The following is a 17,550-nucleotide window of genomic DNA, read 5'->3' as shown; positions in this document are numbered from 1 at the left end:
CTACCCGTTCCGGGTTTAGCAAATGCCTAGCCCTAGTCTTTACATGTTCATTATTTTACTCGTGCTAAATAAAATCGATACGAAAAAATATTATGCATAAAATTCTTATATAAATGCATGTAAAGTGCGCTGAATGCGTCATTTCATGATTTTGATCAATTTGGGTATTATTATTTTTTTATCTTAAAATTATCAAACTCTCAACTTATTTATTGCATACGTGCATAATTTTATTCTAGCTAAATAAAACAATTACAATATGTATTATGCTTAAAATTCATCTAGACTGCACTTACGGTATGTTTGTGTTTGTTTATTGATGATTTTAATTGATTTAGACCACTTTTACAACTAACATCATCATAATCAATAGAGAAAATCTATCTCGTGCCTTTAAATGGGCATACATTTATTCAAACTAAAAAAAAATACGACCGATACTGTGCTTAATTCATCCAGATTGCATTTATATTGAGTTTTGTGCATTAACTTGTGGCATTTACAGTTCGTTTGTGTGTGCATGTTCATAATTTTTTTATTTTATTATCAATTTAGTTAAATCGTCGAAACTTGTATTTTACTCTTATTTATGTCATTACATATCTATAAATATATTCACACTAAATTAAAAAAATATTACAAATTCATCTAGATAGAATTTACAATGCGTTTGCATGTGTATGTTGACGTTTGTAATTAATTGATGTTATATCTATAATGACAACATAAACTCTATCCTTTTGTTGTTTTATGTTATTCAATTATATATTTTTCATCAATTTATGATTCATTTATTATGAGTGCCACGCAACTAAACATATAATCTATCTACAAATACAATCTATCTAATGGGTAAAAAAACAAATTTATAATTTCAAAAGAGATCATTTAATAATTATTTATTTTAATATTCTCTATATGAAGTATATTTAGAGTGATTTATATGATCAGATGCCAAGATTACAAAAACAAATGAGCCCACTGGACGTTCTAAATTGTATTATGTGATTTACATTCTCAAGATTAAAATAACAAAGATAATATGTAGAAGTATATTGTTAGATTATATATATGTTTAATAATATCCTACAAATTTTGAAATTTTTAACCATATTTGAATTTTGTGATGAAAAAAAAAAATCAAAATAGCTCTTAAGTAATTTCTTATCTATAATTTTATAAACAAAAACACATTTAATAATATCAACAAATATTAACATCTGTCAAATAAATTTCATCAACAATATAGCTCTTCTAAAAGATAATAAGTCATCAATAGGAATCAGTTTATTTATGCATTCTTTTTAAGACGAAATTGAGATGCGAAACTAATCATCAAATGTTTTGTACAATCCCATACTAAAATAAATTGAACATCTCCGGAGAGCGTTAAATAAATGTGTTCAATTTTCTTTTAAAATAACCACAATCTGGCCACCACCGGAGATGATAAACACTTCCCTTTCCATTTTACTTGACCACCACCCCCTTGCATTACACAACCTAGAATAAAGAGCAGCAACAATGAAGTGACCTTACTTAGACGGTTCAGATCTTACGGAGCTTGTCAGCCTTGATGGTCGGATTGGCACGTGCAAGGGCATCCCTACCGACTGCCTTGTAATCGAATTCGCAATCATGTTGCTCGGCGTACCTGTGGGTCCCACAGAAAGTTATCCCACACCTGCATTTGAACCCGGTCAAACCCACCTTCTTCCTGCACGTACCGCACCGGTTCGCCGGCACAGGTACAGGTCCTGGTGCTGGCACAGACTGAGCGGCAGTCTCCTGCACCGATGTGCTACTTCCAGAAGGTTCTGATACATCGGTCAAGAGGGTGATCGGTGTGGGGTCAGATGGGACAGGTTTAGAGAAAGAAGAGTTTGAAGGGGAGAGAGATTTTTGAATGGCCGATATGGCAGAGGCAGATTGCTCTTCCTTGATGTGGTGCTCTCTGTAGCACTTGGAGCAGAGATTCAAAGTGGCCGGACTGCCAAAGAATCCACAATTGTTCGCGCAAGCGCGCGGCCCCTCCTCCCACTGATGTTCCTCAGCCATCGATCTAATTGATCTTGAATTCGAACAAATTTTGTAGAGATCTGCAAGAAAATTGAATAAATCAGCTAAATTTTCAATTAAGGAAAAAAAAACAATTAGTTGATTCTTCGTCAAAAAACCTGGTAAGATCTATCTGAAGGTTGTTCCAAATCGTAAGATGTTTAGATCTTAAGAGAATTGAACAGATCTACAAAATATTGAGGAAATCAGGAAAGCGGAGCACGGATCTGAGACAAAAGGGAGAGTTAATAAGAGGAGATAAAACGTGGAAGAAAAGACAAGCAGGCAGAGAATTTTCTAGCGTGGAAATTAAGAGATCCGCTCTGATTGCTTGTTCTTTAAGATCAAGGAAGGACGAAAGGAAAGCAATTGGGAATAAGAATAGTAAGAGCAAAAACCGACCTTAGAAAATGGCGATGAGGAAGGAATCTCTTATCTGATCTCTTCCTTTCTGTGATTATCCCTTCCCTTCCTTCGCTCTCTTCCTGTCTTAATAATGTGGATGGAAAGGGAGAGATTAGACGCCCAATCGATCTATCGAGATAGAGAGAGAGAGAGAAAAAAAAGTATATTTTAGTGAACAAAATAATTTAGAAGCGGAGCGGAGGAGAAATATATAGGAAAGTTAAGTCGGAGAAACAATGTGAGTCCAATTTTATGTGGCGGTTCTCTCAAGTGGACCGTCTTATTACACTTGTCTATGGGCCCCAATGACAGTGGATGACATTTTGTTACAATAAACCGCCGAGTTGGATTCTAGAACGGACGAACAAGTCGGCTGGTTGCTTCGGCAAAAAGAAAGTCATGAACGGCGCCTATCACCTCCAGTAATATTATATATTATATATAAAAAATAACTCATGAACGGCGTCTATCGCCTCCAGTAATATATAAACTTTAAAAAAACACGTCCATACGAAAGAGGCTACTGTTATTGTCCATTCAAGTTAGAATGGAGAGGAAGTATAAATTATTAATTGGATATTAAACAAATGTCATCGTCTGCTGCCGTTATTGCAAAACTAACCATAGAAATCGATTGCGTGAACGCGAGATGGCGTCATTATGAGTATAAAAAAATTTCATTTAATAATAGAACGTAACGCCGAACTCGCCATTTCAGAGCACTAAAGGTCTCCAGTTCGTCTCCATTACAGGCTGCTTCTTCTACTAGAGCCTCATCCCAGCCCGGCCCAACTAATTTTGCTCCAAAACACGGGCACACCTTTCAGGCTTTCACACTAGACGGAGAAGTTATTCAATTTAGTACCTCAATATATATTGATTTGCATGAAAAAACTATTAGGAATTTATATTATTTCCATTCTTGGACGCTATTCGGGATTTTTATTTTATATTTTTGTTCTTCTTTTTTTATTTTGATAATTACAAATTTGGTAACCTCCTGTCTCCTGACAACCAAAAGGTAAATATTTACATTTTCTTTTTTCTTTTTCTTAACGAGGCGTACCTTAAACTATTACAAAAATAGAAATGTGCTAGTCATACTTGCGACTTATATTGGGTTAGTTGGATGCTCACCAGTGATTCCACAAAATCAGATCCCATTTGAATTTTAAAATATAAACTTCACTGTCATTGCTCCCATATATCAATTCACACACCTTAATTAGCTAATTATTGCAGACTCATCTTCTCCCATCTCCCCTTTACCAAATGTCGAGACCTATTTCTTTGTAAATAACCCATTTACTTGATGCATCAACCAACCCTTTTTTAAATTGGAATTGAAGAAATAGGAATGAACAAGAGGGAGATATGGAGGTTTATCTACTTATTGTTTCTGGGTCAAATCATCTCCTTCTCCCTTGCTGTTACCAGCTTTACCTCCTCTCTCATTGCAAATCTTGGTTTCCAGACTCTAACCCTTTTATTCCAACCTAATTCTCTATTATTCGCCTAGCTTATTATGCTTATACTTACTTTCTTGGCATATGTAGGGACTGATGCACCTCTCACACAATCTTTCTTCACATATCTATCCCTGTCCCTAGTCTATGCTCCCATTCTCTTGTACCATCGCCGCAAGTTGCTAGTATATTTATATATATTTTCTTCCCAAGCTTTATTTAAATTTTATAGTTTTTGTTACAAAAGAATTAGTTTTAATTAATTTGGAAAACTCAGTACATATAGTTAAATTGCAGGTACCTTTGTATTGGTACATTGGATTGGCATTTGTTGATGTACAGGCAAATTTTCTTGGTACGAGTATCTGTCATTCTTTAATGTTATTAATTATACTGTTTTTGCCATGTGACAGATAAAAGTTTATCTGTTTACAGTTGTGAAGGCATATCAATACTCATCAATTACAAGTGTGACACTGTTAGATTGCTGGACAATTCCATGGGTGATGATTCTGACATGGATTGTTCTGAAAACCAGATATTCTGTGTGGCAGTTTATTGGTGCAGGCATTTGTGTGGTAGGTCTTGTTCTTGTGCTCTTCTCTGATGCGGGTGTCTCTTCTGGTGGAGGTAATCACATTTATATAAAATAGATTCTCTATTATTATAAAAAAAAAAATTCCCCAAAGGATATTTTAAATTGGTATTTTATTGGATTTCAAGTAGGTGGAAGTAGACCTCTTTTGGGTGATGCTCTTGTCATTGCTGGTACATTATGTTATGCTTTAAGTAATGTGACCGAGGTACTTTATTTTTGCCATTTCTTCTAAAAGCTTCTCCATCGCTAATTATGCAATTAATATTCCTGAAATGAAATTTGGCAGGAGTATTGTGTGAAGAAGAAAGATAGAGTAGAAGTGGTCGCAATGCTTGGGGTCTTTGGGGTGCTAATCAGTGCGCTTCAAATGTATCAATATATATCCTTTCTGTTGTTTAAATAAATATGTAGAGATTCTGCATTGATCTTGTTTTCCCGTGCATCAAATTGTCAGATCAATTTTTGAGAAGAAGATCCTTGAAGAAGTCAAATGGACCCCCACTATGGTAGGCTATACGCAAAATTAATATTATCTTTTTTTCTTAAAAAAAGTTGTTGGAGTATAATTAGCGTGAGTAAATAATAATATATAGCTTATCTATCCTTATAAAGAAGTGATGAATTGTTTCTATTGCTGTTCCAGATATCTCTATTTGCAGGATTTGCTGCTTCAACATTTTTATTCTATAATATTGTTCCTTTTGTTCTCCAGGTTAATTCACTTTCCTTTATTAAAATAAAACAGATAAAGAGAAAAATGATCGAAGGAAGGTTAAAAAAATCATTTATTATTGGGTATAATTTTAATGATGCAGATGAGTGGGGCAACACTTTTTAATCTGTCTCTACTAACATCTGACATGTGGGCTGTGCTTATTCGCGTCTTCTTTTATCATCAACAAGTCAGTTCCTTTCACTTAATTTTTTTATTTTTACAAGACATCTATGCTTCTAATGTCTGAAATATTGCAAATAGGTGGATTGGTTGTACTATCTAGCTTTTGGGGTGGTTGCAATTGGACTAATAATCTATTCACTCAAGTAAGCCAAACTAAACTTGAATATGAGCTTCAATTCAATTTCAAACAGAACATATTATATGGAATGAGGCCACGACACTTTGCAGAGTGTGGAACGGTCTGTATTGTAGACTAATATCTTCGTTTACAAAGTTTAAACAATCGATCCGGACCGTTCAAGATGATCTTCATATAAAAATGTATTTGGAAAACAAATTTTACATTTTTTTTTGGATTTTTTTAACTATTTTTTAGATAGGCAGAAGGTACCTGATCTAAAGATTTTTTGAACCTCATTCAAAAATAATGATTTTCTACTTATTTTAAAAAATAGTAAAAGATTATGAAAAATGTAAAATTGATCCAAGTACATTTTCATATTGAGATCATGTTGAATGGTTTGGATTGACGTTTGGCCTTTAGAAAAGGGGATATGAATTCATAGCACGGACGGATCCGCACTTTGCAAAATATCATAGGCTCACTCTATATATATATCTGAATTATTTTTTTGTTTTTGAAGGTTGATGTCAGATGATTATTAAAAACTGCTTAATTAACATGTTAATTGATTTTATCCTATAGCGAGCATAATTTACATTTCACTACGTCGGTTGAGAATGATCAAGCAACTGTAATTTATGAAAGGCTAACTCAAGATAATACAGAAGAAGCTAATGAGGCTGTCCTGAGTGCTTGAAGTGGATTTGAATGAATTTATTTTTATATCATCAACAACTGGTAGATATAGATAAACACCATTCTAGAAAGTCTCTTGGTGTGTAAATTAATATAGCCTGCCAAGTTGAATAAGCTCTTATTAATTTAATTCTTTGATTCTCCTTCCATCAATTAGTATTGCAACAGAGGAGCTAATAAATTAAGCAATCATTTTTTTTATGGTTGAATAAATTAAGCAATAATTATCATGTTATCTAGATGAGGAGGGTTCAAATGCTTCCATGTTTTTGTGCTTCCATCATGCCCCCATCTTTCTCCATTATTTTCAAAGTTCAAACAGTCGATCCGAACCGCTCAACCTAACCTCCATACTAAAATATGTTTGGAGACCAAATTTTATATTTTTAGGAATTTGTTTACTATTTTTTTAGATAGGTACAAAAATACTGTTTTTAGATAGTTCAGATTTACTGATTTTGTACCTATCTAAAAAAATAGTAAAAGAAATTTCTAAAAATATAAAATTTGGTATCCAAACATATTTTAGTATGGAGGTTAGGTTGAGCGGTTCGAATCGACTGTTTGAACTTTGAAAATGATGGAGAGAGATGGAGGCATGATGGAGGCATAAAAACATGGAGGCATTTGAACCCTCCTCTATCTAGATATTGATGTTTTCTTTCTTGAGGAGGGTTCAAATGCCTCCATGTTTTTATGCCTCCATCTTTTTTCATCATTTTCAAAGTTCAAACAGTCGATCCGAACCGCTCAACCTAACCTCCATACTAAAATATGTTTGGAGACCAAATTTTATAATTTTAGGAATTTTTTTACTATTTTTTTAGATAGGTACAAAAATACTGTTTTTAGATGGTTCAGATTTACTGATTTTGTACCTATCTAAAAAAATTGTAAAAAATTTTCTAAAAATATAAAATTTGGTCTCCAAACATATTTTAGTATGGAGGTTAGGTTGAGCGGTTCGGATTGACTGTTTGAACTTTGAAAATGATGGAGAGAGATGGAGGCACAAAAACATGAAGGCATTTGAACCCTCCTCTTCTTTCTTTCTTTCCTTACTATATTTATATGGTTTGGTTCTATATTTTCTCAATTTTATAACAATAATGAAATATATAGTACTCTTATCTGCTGGTTAAGTAATTAAATTTGATCAAGAAAATAAAAGTTCAACTCAACTGTAATTGAATAGAATAAATGAAAAGCGAAGGTGATGCCAGCGAAGGGAGGGTTACAGATGTCCAAAGTAAGCTTCAATCATGTTCTAAAGGCTTTCCCTTAGGATTCAAATTAGCTGAAATTCAAGATCATCAACACTAACTCTGAAATTGGTCCCATTCAAGATAGGAATATCCTTAAAACCTATAGTAATGCTAGCTGATTCACAAAAAACATACCATAAACACGATTTAGTCTTAATTCAGAAATTTTAAATTTTAAATTATTAATTCTAGTAAAGGCCATAATGCTAAAAAAATATTTGATGATTTTTTCTTATTGTCACAATGCATCCGAATTTCATAACCATGTAAGTTGCCAGGTAAGTCAGGGATCACAAGGATCTGCTTCAAATTCTGACTTGCCTAGACAGAACTTGCCTTGACATTGTTATGTTCGTGTTGCAACTTGTCTTAATAAATCACCATATATTTTATGAGTCTTATACCATCATAAAATCAAAGTATCAATTTCCATTAAGCGGCTACCTTTAAGTAACTGGTCAATTTCTTATGATACTTTGGCGCAATAATAAAGTACTGATAACCTAGAATATACCGAACAACATGTCTTCCTTTGGGCCGACAATGTTGACATATGTATAAAATTTTTTGTCATCACTATACTTTATTATTACTCACTTGCACAAATAGTTTTTGTAACCATTACCTTCCTTTGGACCGATAATGATTACATCAATTAATTGCACCTTAACTTCCTTCATAAAATGCATTTGAATTAACCTCATCAAAAGAGGTACCTTTGGGTACAATTAGAATCAATTAATTCAAATTCAAATTACATATCTCTTTGCCTTTAAAAGAACAATAATTTATACCCTAATTATATAATCTAAATGTGCAATTAAACTGACGCAAAAAAAAAATTTAATTGCTTTACAATAATCTGCAGTTTTGAAATTTGGCTTAACCCAATAATCAAATTATTGCATACTCTATTGTGGTCTAAAAAAAAATAGCAGCGTGAAAAATGGCTTAAAACTCTGTTATTCGAAAAATAATTTCTTTCAATGGTCAATGGTTAGTTTTAAACTATGCACAAATACAATTCATTTATGGAGGCCCAAATATAAATCATTTCTTAGTTTTACCCGAATAATGCCAAACTCTTAGAATAAAATATTAACCATTGACCATGATTGATTAAATCAAAACTGATTCCATGCAATTTTCGAAAAATACAGTAACAAAATTCAAAACAGAGTAATAAATAATTTTCAAAAAAAATCTAGAACAGAGTTTATTCTAGCAAGCAATTGAAAAATCAACCATTAATTGTTTATTCTCTAGATCAATTCTAAACAAATAATCCAAATTAGCATAGGAGTGGCTCCGATACCACTTGTTGGAACCTTATTGTTACATTAAAACAATTGGACCACATAAACAATTCAATTCAATATGTCACTATTGATCTACCTATGCCAAAATGGCCATCATGCAAAATTCATCAATTCTTATGGAGCAGACGCAATACCTAACTCCATTAGCGTGTTTATGCAAAGCTTCTCTCAAAAGCGGTTGATGAACTTGTGAGACAGCGGCAAGAAAACCTTCGTACCAATGTAGAGGTTGAAGCGTCGGTGGCCTCCTTAGTGATATGATGAAGCCTTCCAAAGCTACAAGACTGCCCTTGTGAGATCGTGTTCACAATTCCTTAATGATCTCACCTCTCTATTCTTTAATCGGGAGAAGTAGAGAAGACCACAGAATTAACTAGATGATGGCTAGAAAATTCTATAACTTTTCGTATATTCTTGTGCTTTGGGGACCAACCTATTTATAGAGATGTAGAGTCGACATATTGCCAAACCCTAACTCTAAACCGATTTTCTAGCCGCATGCCAACTTAAAAAAAATGTGCATCAAAAAATGTACAACTGCATCAAAATATGTGCAGCAGCTAGAGAATCGGTTTCCTTAATTGTAAATTTCAGAATCAGTCCATCAATGATTTAATTTTTGCCTAAATTGTTCTACACATTTGTGGACCACATCCTAATAAATATATTGATTATTTATTTATTTATTTGATCACTTTAATTGACAACCATACATGACAGTAAACAATGCATAATTAGATTACATATATGCTCAATATTGATATTAAATCCAACGAGGTTAACAATAAATCTAACAAAAACTTCTATTGATTATTTTGATGTTAACAAACTAAGACTATTTTTGTCACTACTTGTGAGTTCATATGTGATTTCAGATGTTTAACATGAGGAAAGAGTAAAGTGCAAGTACATATAAAAAGGAACAAAAAAACGTAGCTAATGTAATTAGGCGATTAAGCAGCTATTGACAGCGGTTAATCTGACAAAGTGACAATCTTGACAGGAATCAAATATGTTCAGGGACCCTGAAATACTAAATTCAGCCGTCTAAATTTTATATACACGAATCTCAAAGCAGACATTTTTTAATGCAGAAATCTCAAAATATATATTGAAACATATAGACCGTTGAAATGAGAAATTCAGGTTCCTGAAATCCGAGGGGATTTAAGCAGATTTGTTTCCATCTTGACAACACTTTCTTTTCCTAAAGAGGCGTACCTTAAACTATTACAAAAATAGAAATGTGCTTCACCTTCACATACTAGTTTACTTATTTTGAGTTAGTTGGATGCTCACTAGTCATATCACAAAATCAGATCTCATTTGAATTTTAAAATGTCAACTGCACTGTCGGTGCTCCCATATACCAACGCACCATTGTTAATAAGAAATGAATAATTGCAAACACATCTTCTTCTCCCATCTCACTTTTTTCAAATGTCGAGGCCTATTTCTTTGTAAATAACCCATTTACTTGATGCATCAACCAACCCTTTTCTAAATTGGAATTGAAGAAATAGGAATGAACAAGAGGGAGATATGGAGGTTTATCTACTTATTGTGTCTGGGTCAAATCGTCTCCTTCTCCGTTGCTCTTACCAGCTTTACCTCCTCTCTCATTGCAAATCTTGGTTTCCAGACTAACCCTTTTATTCCAACCTAATTCACTATTATTCACCTAATTTATTATCTATACTTACTTTTTTGGCATATGTAGGGGCTGATGCACCTCTCACACAATCTTTATTCACATATATATCCCTGTCCCTAGTCTATGCTCCCATTCTCTTGTGCCGTCGCCGCAAGTTGCTAGTATAGTTTTTTTGTTTCAATCTTTAATTCAATTTTACAGTTTTTGTTACAAAAGAATTTGATTAGAATTAATTGGGAAAGCTCAGCATGTATAGATAAATTGCAGGTACCTTGGTATTGGTACATTGGATTGGCTTTTGTTGATGTACAGGGAAATTTTCTGGGTATGAGTATCTGTCATTCTTTAATGTTATTAACTATATTGTTTTTGTAATGTGACAGATAAATGTTTATCTGTTTACAGTTGTGAAGGCATATCAATACTCATCAATTACAAGTGTGACACTGTTAGATTGCTGGACAATTCCATGGGTGATGATTCTGACATGGATTGTTCTCAAAACCAGATATTCAGTGTGGCAGTTTATTGGTGCAGGCATTTGTGTGGTAGGTCTTGTTCTTGTGCTCTTCTCTGATGCCGGTGTCTCTTCTGGTGGAGGTAATTAATCACATTTATACAAAATAGATTCTCTATTATTATGAAAAAAATTCACCAAAGGTATTTTAATTGGTATTTTATTGGATTTGAGGTAGGTACTGGAAGTAGACCTCTTTTGGGTGATGGTCTTGTCATTGCTAGTACATTATGTTATGCTTTAAGTAATGTGACCGAGGTAATTCATTTTTGCCATTACTCATAAAAGCTTCCTTTCCTAATTATGTAATTAATTTTTCTGGAATGAAATTTGGTAGGAGTATTGTGTAAAGAAGAAAGATAGAGTAGAAGTGGTCGCAATGCTTGGGGTCTTTGGTGTGTTAATCAGTGTGCTTCAAATGTATAAATATCCTTTCTGTTGTTTAGATAAATATGTAGCTAGAGATTCTGCATTGATCTTGTTTTCCCTTGCATCAAATTGTCAGATCAATTTTTGAGAAGAAGAGCCTTGAAGAAGTCGAATGGAGCCCCACTATGGTAGGCTATATGCAAAATATTATCTTTTTTCTTAAAAAAAAAGTTGGAGGAGGAGAATTAGCATGAGTAAATAATAATATATAGAGTTTATATATCCTTATAAGAAGTGATGAAATTGTTTCTATTGCTGTTCCAGATATCACTGTTTGCAGGATTTGCTGCTTCAACATTTTTATTCTATACTATTGTTCCTTTTGTTCTCCAGGTTAATTCACTTATATTCCTCAAAATAAAATAGACGAAGAGAAAATGACAGGAGGAATGATTAAAGAATACCATTTATAATTGGGTATAATTTTAATGATGCAGATGAGTGGGGCAACACTTTTTAATCTGTCTCTACTAACATCTGACATGTGGGCTGTGCTTATTCGCGTCTTCTTTTATCATCAACAAGTCAGTTCCTTTTACTTAAATTTTTTACTTTTATAGACATCTAAGCTTTTAATGTCTGAAAATATTGCAAATAGGTGGATTGGTTGTACTATCTAGCTTTTGGGGTGGTTGCAATTGGACTGATCATCTATTCACTCAAGTAAGCTAAACTAAACTTGAATATGAGCTTCAATTCAATTCCAAACAGAACATATTATATGGAATGAGGCCACGACACTTTGCCGAGTGTGGAACGGTCTGTGCTGTAGATCAATATCTTCGTTTGCAAAGTTCAAACAATCGATCCGAACCATTCAAGATAATCTCCATATAAAAATGTAGTTGGATTACAAATTTTACATTTTTTTTAAGATTTTTTTAAACTATTTTTTAGATAGGCAGAAAATAAATACCATGATCTAAAGATTTTTGAACCTCATCCAAAAATAATGATTTTCTGCCTATTTTAAAAAAGAGGAGGGTTCAAATGCATCCAAATTTTTGTGCACCCAAATGCACCCTATCCTTTTTCTCCATTTTCAAAGTCCGAATAGTCAATCCAAACCGTTAGATGCGATCTATATATTAAGATGTGTTTGGAGACCAAATTTTATATTTTTTGGAATTTTTTTACTATTTATCAAGTCACTTTGAAAATCGCTGATCCAATGGTCCAGAAAATGAAAAATCAGCGATTTTCAAAGTGACTTAATAAATAGTAAAAAAATTCTAAAAAATGTAAAATTTGGTCTCCAAGCACATCTTAATATATAGATCGCATCTAACGGTTCGTATTGAGTATTCAGACTTTGAAAACGAAGAAAAATGATTTGAAAGATAGGGTGCATTTGGGTGCACAAAAATTTGGGTGCATTTGAACCCTCCTCTTTAAAAAATAGTAAAAAAACTATAAAAAATGTAAAATTGATCCAAGTACATCTTCATATGGAGATCATGTTTAATGGTTGGAATCGACTGTTTGACCTTTAGAAAAGAGGATATGAATTCATAGTACAGACGAATCCGCACTTTGCAAAATATCATAGCCTCACTCTATATATATCTCTGATGATTATTTTTTGTTTTTGAATGTTGATGACTGACGATTATTAAAAACTGCTTAACATGTTAATTGCTTTTCTCCTATAGCGAGCATAATCTACATTTCACTACGTCGGTTGAGAATGATCAAGCAACTGTAATTTATGAAAGGCTAACTCAAGCTAATGAGGCTGTCCTGAGTACTTGAAGTGGATTTGAAAGAATTTATTTAAATATCATCAACAACTTGTAGACATAGATAGATTAATACCTTTCTAGAAAGTCTCTTTGGTGTATAAATTAAGTCTTTTATTTAACTCCTTGATTCTCCTTCCATCAATTAGTATTGCAACAGCGGAGCTAATAAATTAAGCAATCATTGTCATGTATAGTAATTAAATGGTTTGGTTCTATATTTCTTTCTTTCGTTCGTTCTTATTTTTATATGGTTTGGTTCTATATTTTCTCAATTTTATAACAATAATGAAATATATAGTACTCTTATCTGCTGGTTAAGTAATTAAATTTGATTAAGAAAATTAAAGTTTAACTCAACTGTATTCAAATAGAATAAATGTAAAGCGAAGGTGATGCCAGCAAAGGGAGGGTTACAGATGTCCAAAGTAATCTTCAATCATGTTCTAAAGGCTTTAACTTGAAACAAAAAAGTGTTGATTCGGTAGAATACGAGACTAATTCAAGTATTTCCCTCAATTGTAGCGACATTGGACAATTACTAGAAGATTTTATCGATGATAAATATGAAGTTCTGTTCATAAATTTAGGGAAGAAAACCTAACAGAGACAGATTTATAGACTCATTAATTAGCATGTCTCTGCCAGTATGCACAGTTCCAACCAAAGGGGGAAGAACTAGAAAATTTAGATTAGGAGGCTGAAATGTAAATTTTTATAATGTATTTTCACTGAAATTTGAACCCATGTCTGCACAAACTCAAAGTGGAATTCTAAGTTTCTAACCAGTAGACTACAAGCACACGTTTGATATTTTATGAAGAAGGTTGAGCTATATAAAAACTTTAAAAAAAAAAAATTTCAATTAAATTTATGTATACATGTTAAAAAATTAAAAATCATGAGAGTTACCTCTACGCTATCATCAGCCCCTACTAACCAGTAGAACATGACAGAATTTGCCATTCTGACCAAATACCAACCCAAGTCCGAATTGTCACTGGTATTGCACTGTACCCATATGTAGCAAACAGAACAGATAACATGTTGGCTTACCAACAGAAAAAAAAATTTCTATTGATTATGTTGATGTTAACAAACTAAGACTATTTTTGTCACTACTTTTGAGTTCATATGTGATTGCAGATGTTTAACACGAGGAAAGAGTAAAGTACATGGACATATAAAAAAGAATTAAAAAAACAGCTAATGTAATTAGGCGATTAAGCAGCTATTGACAGCGGTTAATCTAACAATCTTGACAACACTTTATTTTCTTAAAGAGGTGTACCTTAAACTATTACAAAAATAGAAATGTGCTTCACATTCTTGTTGACCTAGTTTTGAGTTAGTTGGATGGTCACTAGTCAACTGCACTGTCGTTGCTCCCATATATCAACTCATCTTTGTTAATTATTGCAAACACATCTTCTCCCATCTCTTCTTTTTCAAATGTCGAGGCCTATTTCTTTGTAAATAACCCATTTATTTGATGCATCAACTAACCCTTTTTTAAAATTGGATAAATGGGAATGAAGAAGAGGGAGATATGGAGGCTTATCTACTTGTTGTTTTTGGGTCAAATCGTCTCCTTCTGCCTTGCTGTTACCAGCTTTACCTCCTCTCTCATTGCAGATCTCGGTTCAAGACTAACCCTTTTATTACAATCTAATTCTCTATTATTTACCTAATTTATTACTCTTATAGTTACTTTTGGCATATGTAGGGGCTGATGCACCTCTCACACAATCTTTCTTCACATATCTATCCCTGTCCCTAGTCTATGGTTCCATTCTCTTATGCCGTTGCCGCAAGTTGCTAGTATGTGTGTGTGTGTGTGTGTGTGCGTATACACACGAATATATCTTTTCCAAGCTTCCAATTTTACAGTATTTGTTACAAAAGAATTAGATTTGAATTAATTGGGAAAGCTCTGAATATATAGATAAATTGCAGGTACCTTGGTATTGGTACGTTGGATTGGCTTTTGTTGATATACAGGCAAATTTTCTTGGTATGAGTATCTGTCATTCTTTAATGTTATTTATTATATTGTTTTTGTAGTTTAACGGAACAAATTTTATCTGTTTACAGTTGTGAAGGCATATCAATACACATCAATTACAAGTGTGACACTGTTAGATTCCTGGACAATTCCATGGGTGATGATTCTGACATGGATTGTTCTCAAAACCAGATATTGCGTGTGGCAGATTATTGCTGCAGGCATTTGTGTGGTAGGTCTTGTTTTTGTGCTAATCTCTGATGCTGGTGTCTCTGGTGGTGGAGGTAATTAATGACAATTACACAAAATAAATTCTTTATTATTATAATTATTTTTACCAAAGGATATTTCAGATATTATAATTTTCACTAAATGATATTTTAATTGGTATTTTATTGATTTCAAGGAGGAAGTAGACCTCTTTTGGGTAATGCCCTTGTCATTGCTGGGACATTATGTTGTGCTATGAGTAATGTGGCCGGGGTAATTCATTGTTTTTCTTGAAAAATTTGCCATTATTTCTAAAAGCTTATCCATTTCTAATAAAGTAATTAATTTTTCTGAAATGAAATTTGGCAGGAGTATTGTGTAAAGAAGAAAGATAGAGTAGAATCGGTCGCAATGCTAGGGGTCTTTGGGGCGCTACTCAGTATGCTTCAAATGTATCCTTCATGTTGTTTACAAATGCATACAAATTTTAAAAAGTGAAGATTCTGCATTGATCTTGTTTTCTATTGTATCAAATTGTCAGATCAATTTTTGAGAAGAAGAGTCTTGAAGAAGTCAAATGGACCCCCACTATGGTAGGCTATACGCAAATATATTATCTTCTTTTTTAATTTTTTTTTTAAAAAAAGTTGTAGGAGCAGAATTAGCATGAGTAAAAAATAATATATATAGAGCTTATATATCCTTATAAAGAAGCGATGCCTTGTTGCTGTTGCTGTTCTAGATATCTCTATTTGCAGGATTTGCTGCTGCTTCATTTTTATTCTATACCATTGTTCCTTTTGTTCTCAAGGTTCACTTTTTTCCTCAAAATAAAAAAAATAAAAAATTGATCGAAGGAATTCATTTATAATTGGGTCTAATTTTAATAATGCAGATGAGTGGAGCAACACTTTTTAATCTGTCTCTACTAACATCTGACATGTGGGCTGTGCTCATTCGCGTCTTCTTTTATCATCAACAAGTCAGTTCCTTGCGCTTCATCTATTATTAACTTTAAAAGTCATCTAGGCTTCTAATGTTTAAAAAAAAATGAAAATATTGCAAATAGGTGGATTGGTTGTACTATCTAGCTTTTGGGGTGGTTGCAATTGGACTGATCATCTATTCACTCAAGTAAGCCAAACTTAAAAAAAATCATGTCTGCTGATTATTAAAAGCTGCTTAACATGTTATTTGCTTCTCTCCTATAGTGAACATAATTTGCATTTCACCACAACATTTGAGAATGATCAAGCAATTGTGATCTATGAAAGGCTAACTCAAGAGAATCCAGAAGAAGCTAATGATGCTGTCTTGAGTGCTTGAAGTGGATTTAAACTTGAATTTAAAACTTGAGTTTAATTACACAAGATAATAATTTTTAAATTTTGTTATTAATAAACAGCTTATAGATATAGATAGACTAACAGTCTAACATCTTTCTACAAAGTCCCTTGGTGTAATTAAGTTGAATAAAACATCATAAGCATTGGCTTTGCTCTTATTTAGTTCCTCGATTCCATCAATTAGTATTGTAACAAAGCTAATAAAATAAGCAATCACTGTCATGCTATTCAGATGTTGATGTTTTCTTTCTTTCTTTCCTTTCTATATTTACATGGTTTGGTTCTATATTTTCTCAATTTTATAACAATAATGAAAAATATAGTACTGGTATCTGCTGGTTTAGCAATTAAATTTGATTAAGAAAAAATAAAATTTCAACTAAACTGCAATTGAATATAGAATAAATGAAAATCGAAGGTTCAGCAAAGGGAGGGTTACAGATCCTGTTATAAAGGCTTTCACTTAAACAAAAAGTGTTGATTAGGTGGAATACGATACTAATTACAGTATTTCCCCCAATTATAGTGACATTGAACAACTAGTAAAATGATTTATATTGACGATGAATATGAAGTTCTGTTCATAAATTTAGAGAAAACCAACAGAAAGACAAAGACATTCATGTTTTTAGAGAGTTATTTTTAATGATTGTCAAGGTTTTCAAACTATGTTGTTAGTGAATCTTCAACCCTAAATTCAACCAATGGAAAATGATGCACGTTCTGGTATTATATTTACCATAGCAACGAAACATAACTTAAAATATCAATATAATTTCTCATCACCTTAGGGATCTTGCATTAGAATGTGTGTTTTATGG

At 32.8% G+C, this 17,550-nt stretch overlaps 3 protein-coding genes across 12 annotated transcripts; 2 read left to right on the top strand and 1 right to left on the bottom strand.

The window, feature by feature from the left end:
* Window positions 1-1,274: 1,274 nt before the first annotated feature.
* On the bottom strand, window positions 1,275-2,685 carry LOC144575420 (A20/AN1-like zinc finger family protein). Of its 2 annotated transcripts, none has more exons than XM_078325558.1 (2): window positions 2,461-2,685; window positions 1,275-2,099 (listed from the first exon to the last, which is right to left on the bottom strand). In XM_078325558.1, exon 2 carries the CDS (start codon window positions 2,056-2,058, stop codon window positions 1,549-1,551), a length of 510 nt encoding a protein of 169 aa, XP_078181684.1. In that variant the 5' UTR covers window positions 2,059-2,099; window positions 2,461-2,685; the 3' UTR covers window positions 1,275-1,548. The 2 variants fall into 2 exon arrangements, with proteins under 2 accessions (XP_078181684.1, XP_078181685.1); XM_078325559.1 differs by having other exon boundaries at window positions 2,178-2,521.
* A 1,005-nt stretch (window positions 2,686-3,690) lies between these two features.
* LOC144575539 (uncharacterized) lies at window positions 3,691-6,448 on the top strand. 3 transcript variants are annotated; one of them, XM_078325724.1, is made up of 11 exons: window positions 3,692-3,929; window positions 4,020-4,114; window positions 4,227-4,284; window positions 4,365-4,559; window positions 4,653-4,732; window positions 4,814-4,896; window positions 4,982-5,033; window positions 5,171-5,239; window positions 5,343-5,429; window positions 5,504-5,568; window positions 6,132-6,433. In XM_078325724.1, the coding sequence occupies exons 1-11, from the start codon at window positions 3,821-3,823 to the stop codon at window positions 6,244-6,246; spliced, it is 1,008 nt and encodes a 335-aa protein (XP_078181850.1). In that variant the 5' UTR covers window positions 3,692-3,820; the 3' UTR covers window positions 6,247-6,433. The 3 variants fall into 3 exon arrangements, with proteins under 3 accessions (XP_078181852.1, XP_078181850.1, XP_078181851.1); XM_078325725.1 differs by having other exon boundaries at window positions 3,693-3,929; window positions 4,656-4,732; window positions 6,132-6,448; XM_078325726.1 differs by lacking the exon at window positions 5,171-5,239 and having other exon boundaries at window positions 3,691-3,929.
* A 3,815-nt stretch (window positions 6,449-10,263) lies between these two features.
* LOC144575537 (uncharacterized) lies at window positions 10,264-17,064 on the top strand. Of its 7 annotated transcripts, XM_078325716.1 has the most exons (13): window positions 10,264-10,463; window positions 10,550-10,644; window positions 10,751-10,808; window positions 10,889-11,083; window positions 11,179-11,258; window positions 11,338-11,420; window positions 11,506-11,557; window positions 11,694-11,762; window positions 11,867-11,953; window positions 12,028-12,092; window positions 15,263-15,457; window positions 15,580-15,656; window positions 15,753-15,810. In XM_078325716.1, the coding sequence occupies exons 1-11, from the start codon at window positions 10,355-10,357 to the stop codon at window positions 15,432-15,434; spliced, it is 1,065 nt and encodes a 354-aa protein (XP_078181842.1). In that variant the 5' UTR covers window positions 10,264-10,354; the 3' UTR covers window positions 15,435-15,457; window positions 15,580-15,656; window positions 15,753-15,810. The 7 variants fall into 7 exon arrangements, with proteins under 7 accessions (XP_078181842.1, XP_078181846.1, XP_078181844.1 ...); XM_078325720.1 differs by lacking the exon at window positions 11,694-11,762; XM_078325718.1 differs by lacking the exons at window positions 11,506-11,557; window positions 11,694-11,762; window positions 11,867-11,953; ... (2 more) ...; window positions 15,580-15,656; window positions 15,753-15,810 and adding exons at window positions 15,925-15,976; window positions 16,126-16,194; window positions 16,279-16,365; window positions 16,453-16,517; window positions 16,595-17,064.
* The last annotated feature ends 486 nt before the right edge of the window (window positions 17,065-17,550 follow it).

This window comes from Carex rostrata, chromosome 24 (genome assembly GCF_964058835.1).
Source record: "Carex rostrata chromosome 24, lpCarRost1.2, whole genome shotgun sequence".
NCBI lineage: Eukaryota > Viridiplantae > Streptophyta > Magnoliopsida > Poales > Cyperaceae > Carex > Carex rostrata.
This window is presented reverse-complemented; position numbering and strand designations above follow the sequence as displayed.

Bases quoted from the DNA above. Each gene is read 5' to 3' on its own strand.
- LOC144575420 (XM_078325558.1), bottom strand. From the start codon at position 2,058: ATGGCTGAGGAACATCAGTGGGAGGAGGGGCCGCGCGCTTGCGCGAAC.
- LOC144575539 (XM_078325724.1), top strand. From the start codon at position 3,821: ATGAACAAGAGGGAGATATGGAGGTTTATCTACTTATTGTTTCTGGGT. The intron at 4,285-4,364 runs GTACGAGTATCT...ATCTGTTTACAG, and splicing joins TGTACAGGCAAATTTTCTTG to TTGTGAAGGCATATCAATAC. The intron at 4,560-4,652 runs GTAATCACATTT...TTGGATTTCAAG, and splicing joins GGGTGTCTCTTCTGGTGGAG to TAGGTGGAAGTAGACCTCTT.
- LOC144575537 (XM_078325716.1), top strand. From the start codon at position 10,355: ATGAACAAGAGGGAGATATGGAGGTTTATCTACTTATTGTGTCTGGGT. The intron at 11,084-11,178 runs GTAATTAATCAC...GATTTGAGGTAG, and splicing joins CGGTGTCTCTTCTGGTGGAG to GTACTGGAAGTAGACCTCTT. The intron at 11,558-11,693 runs GTAGGCTATATG...TTGCTGTTCCAG, and splicing joins TCGAATGGAGCCCCACTATG to ATATCACTGTTTGCAGGATT.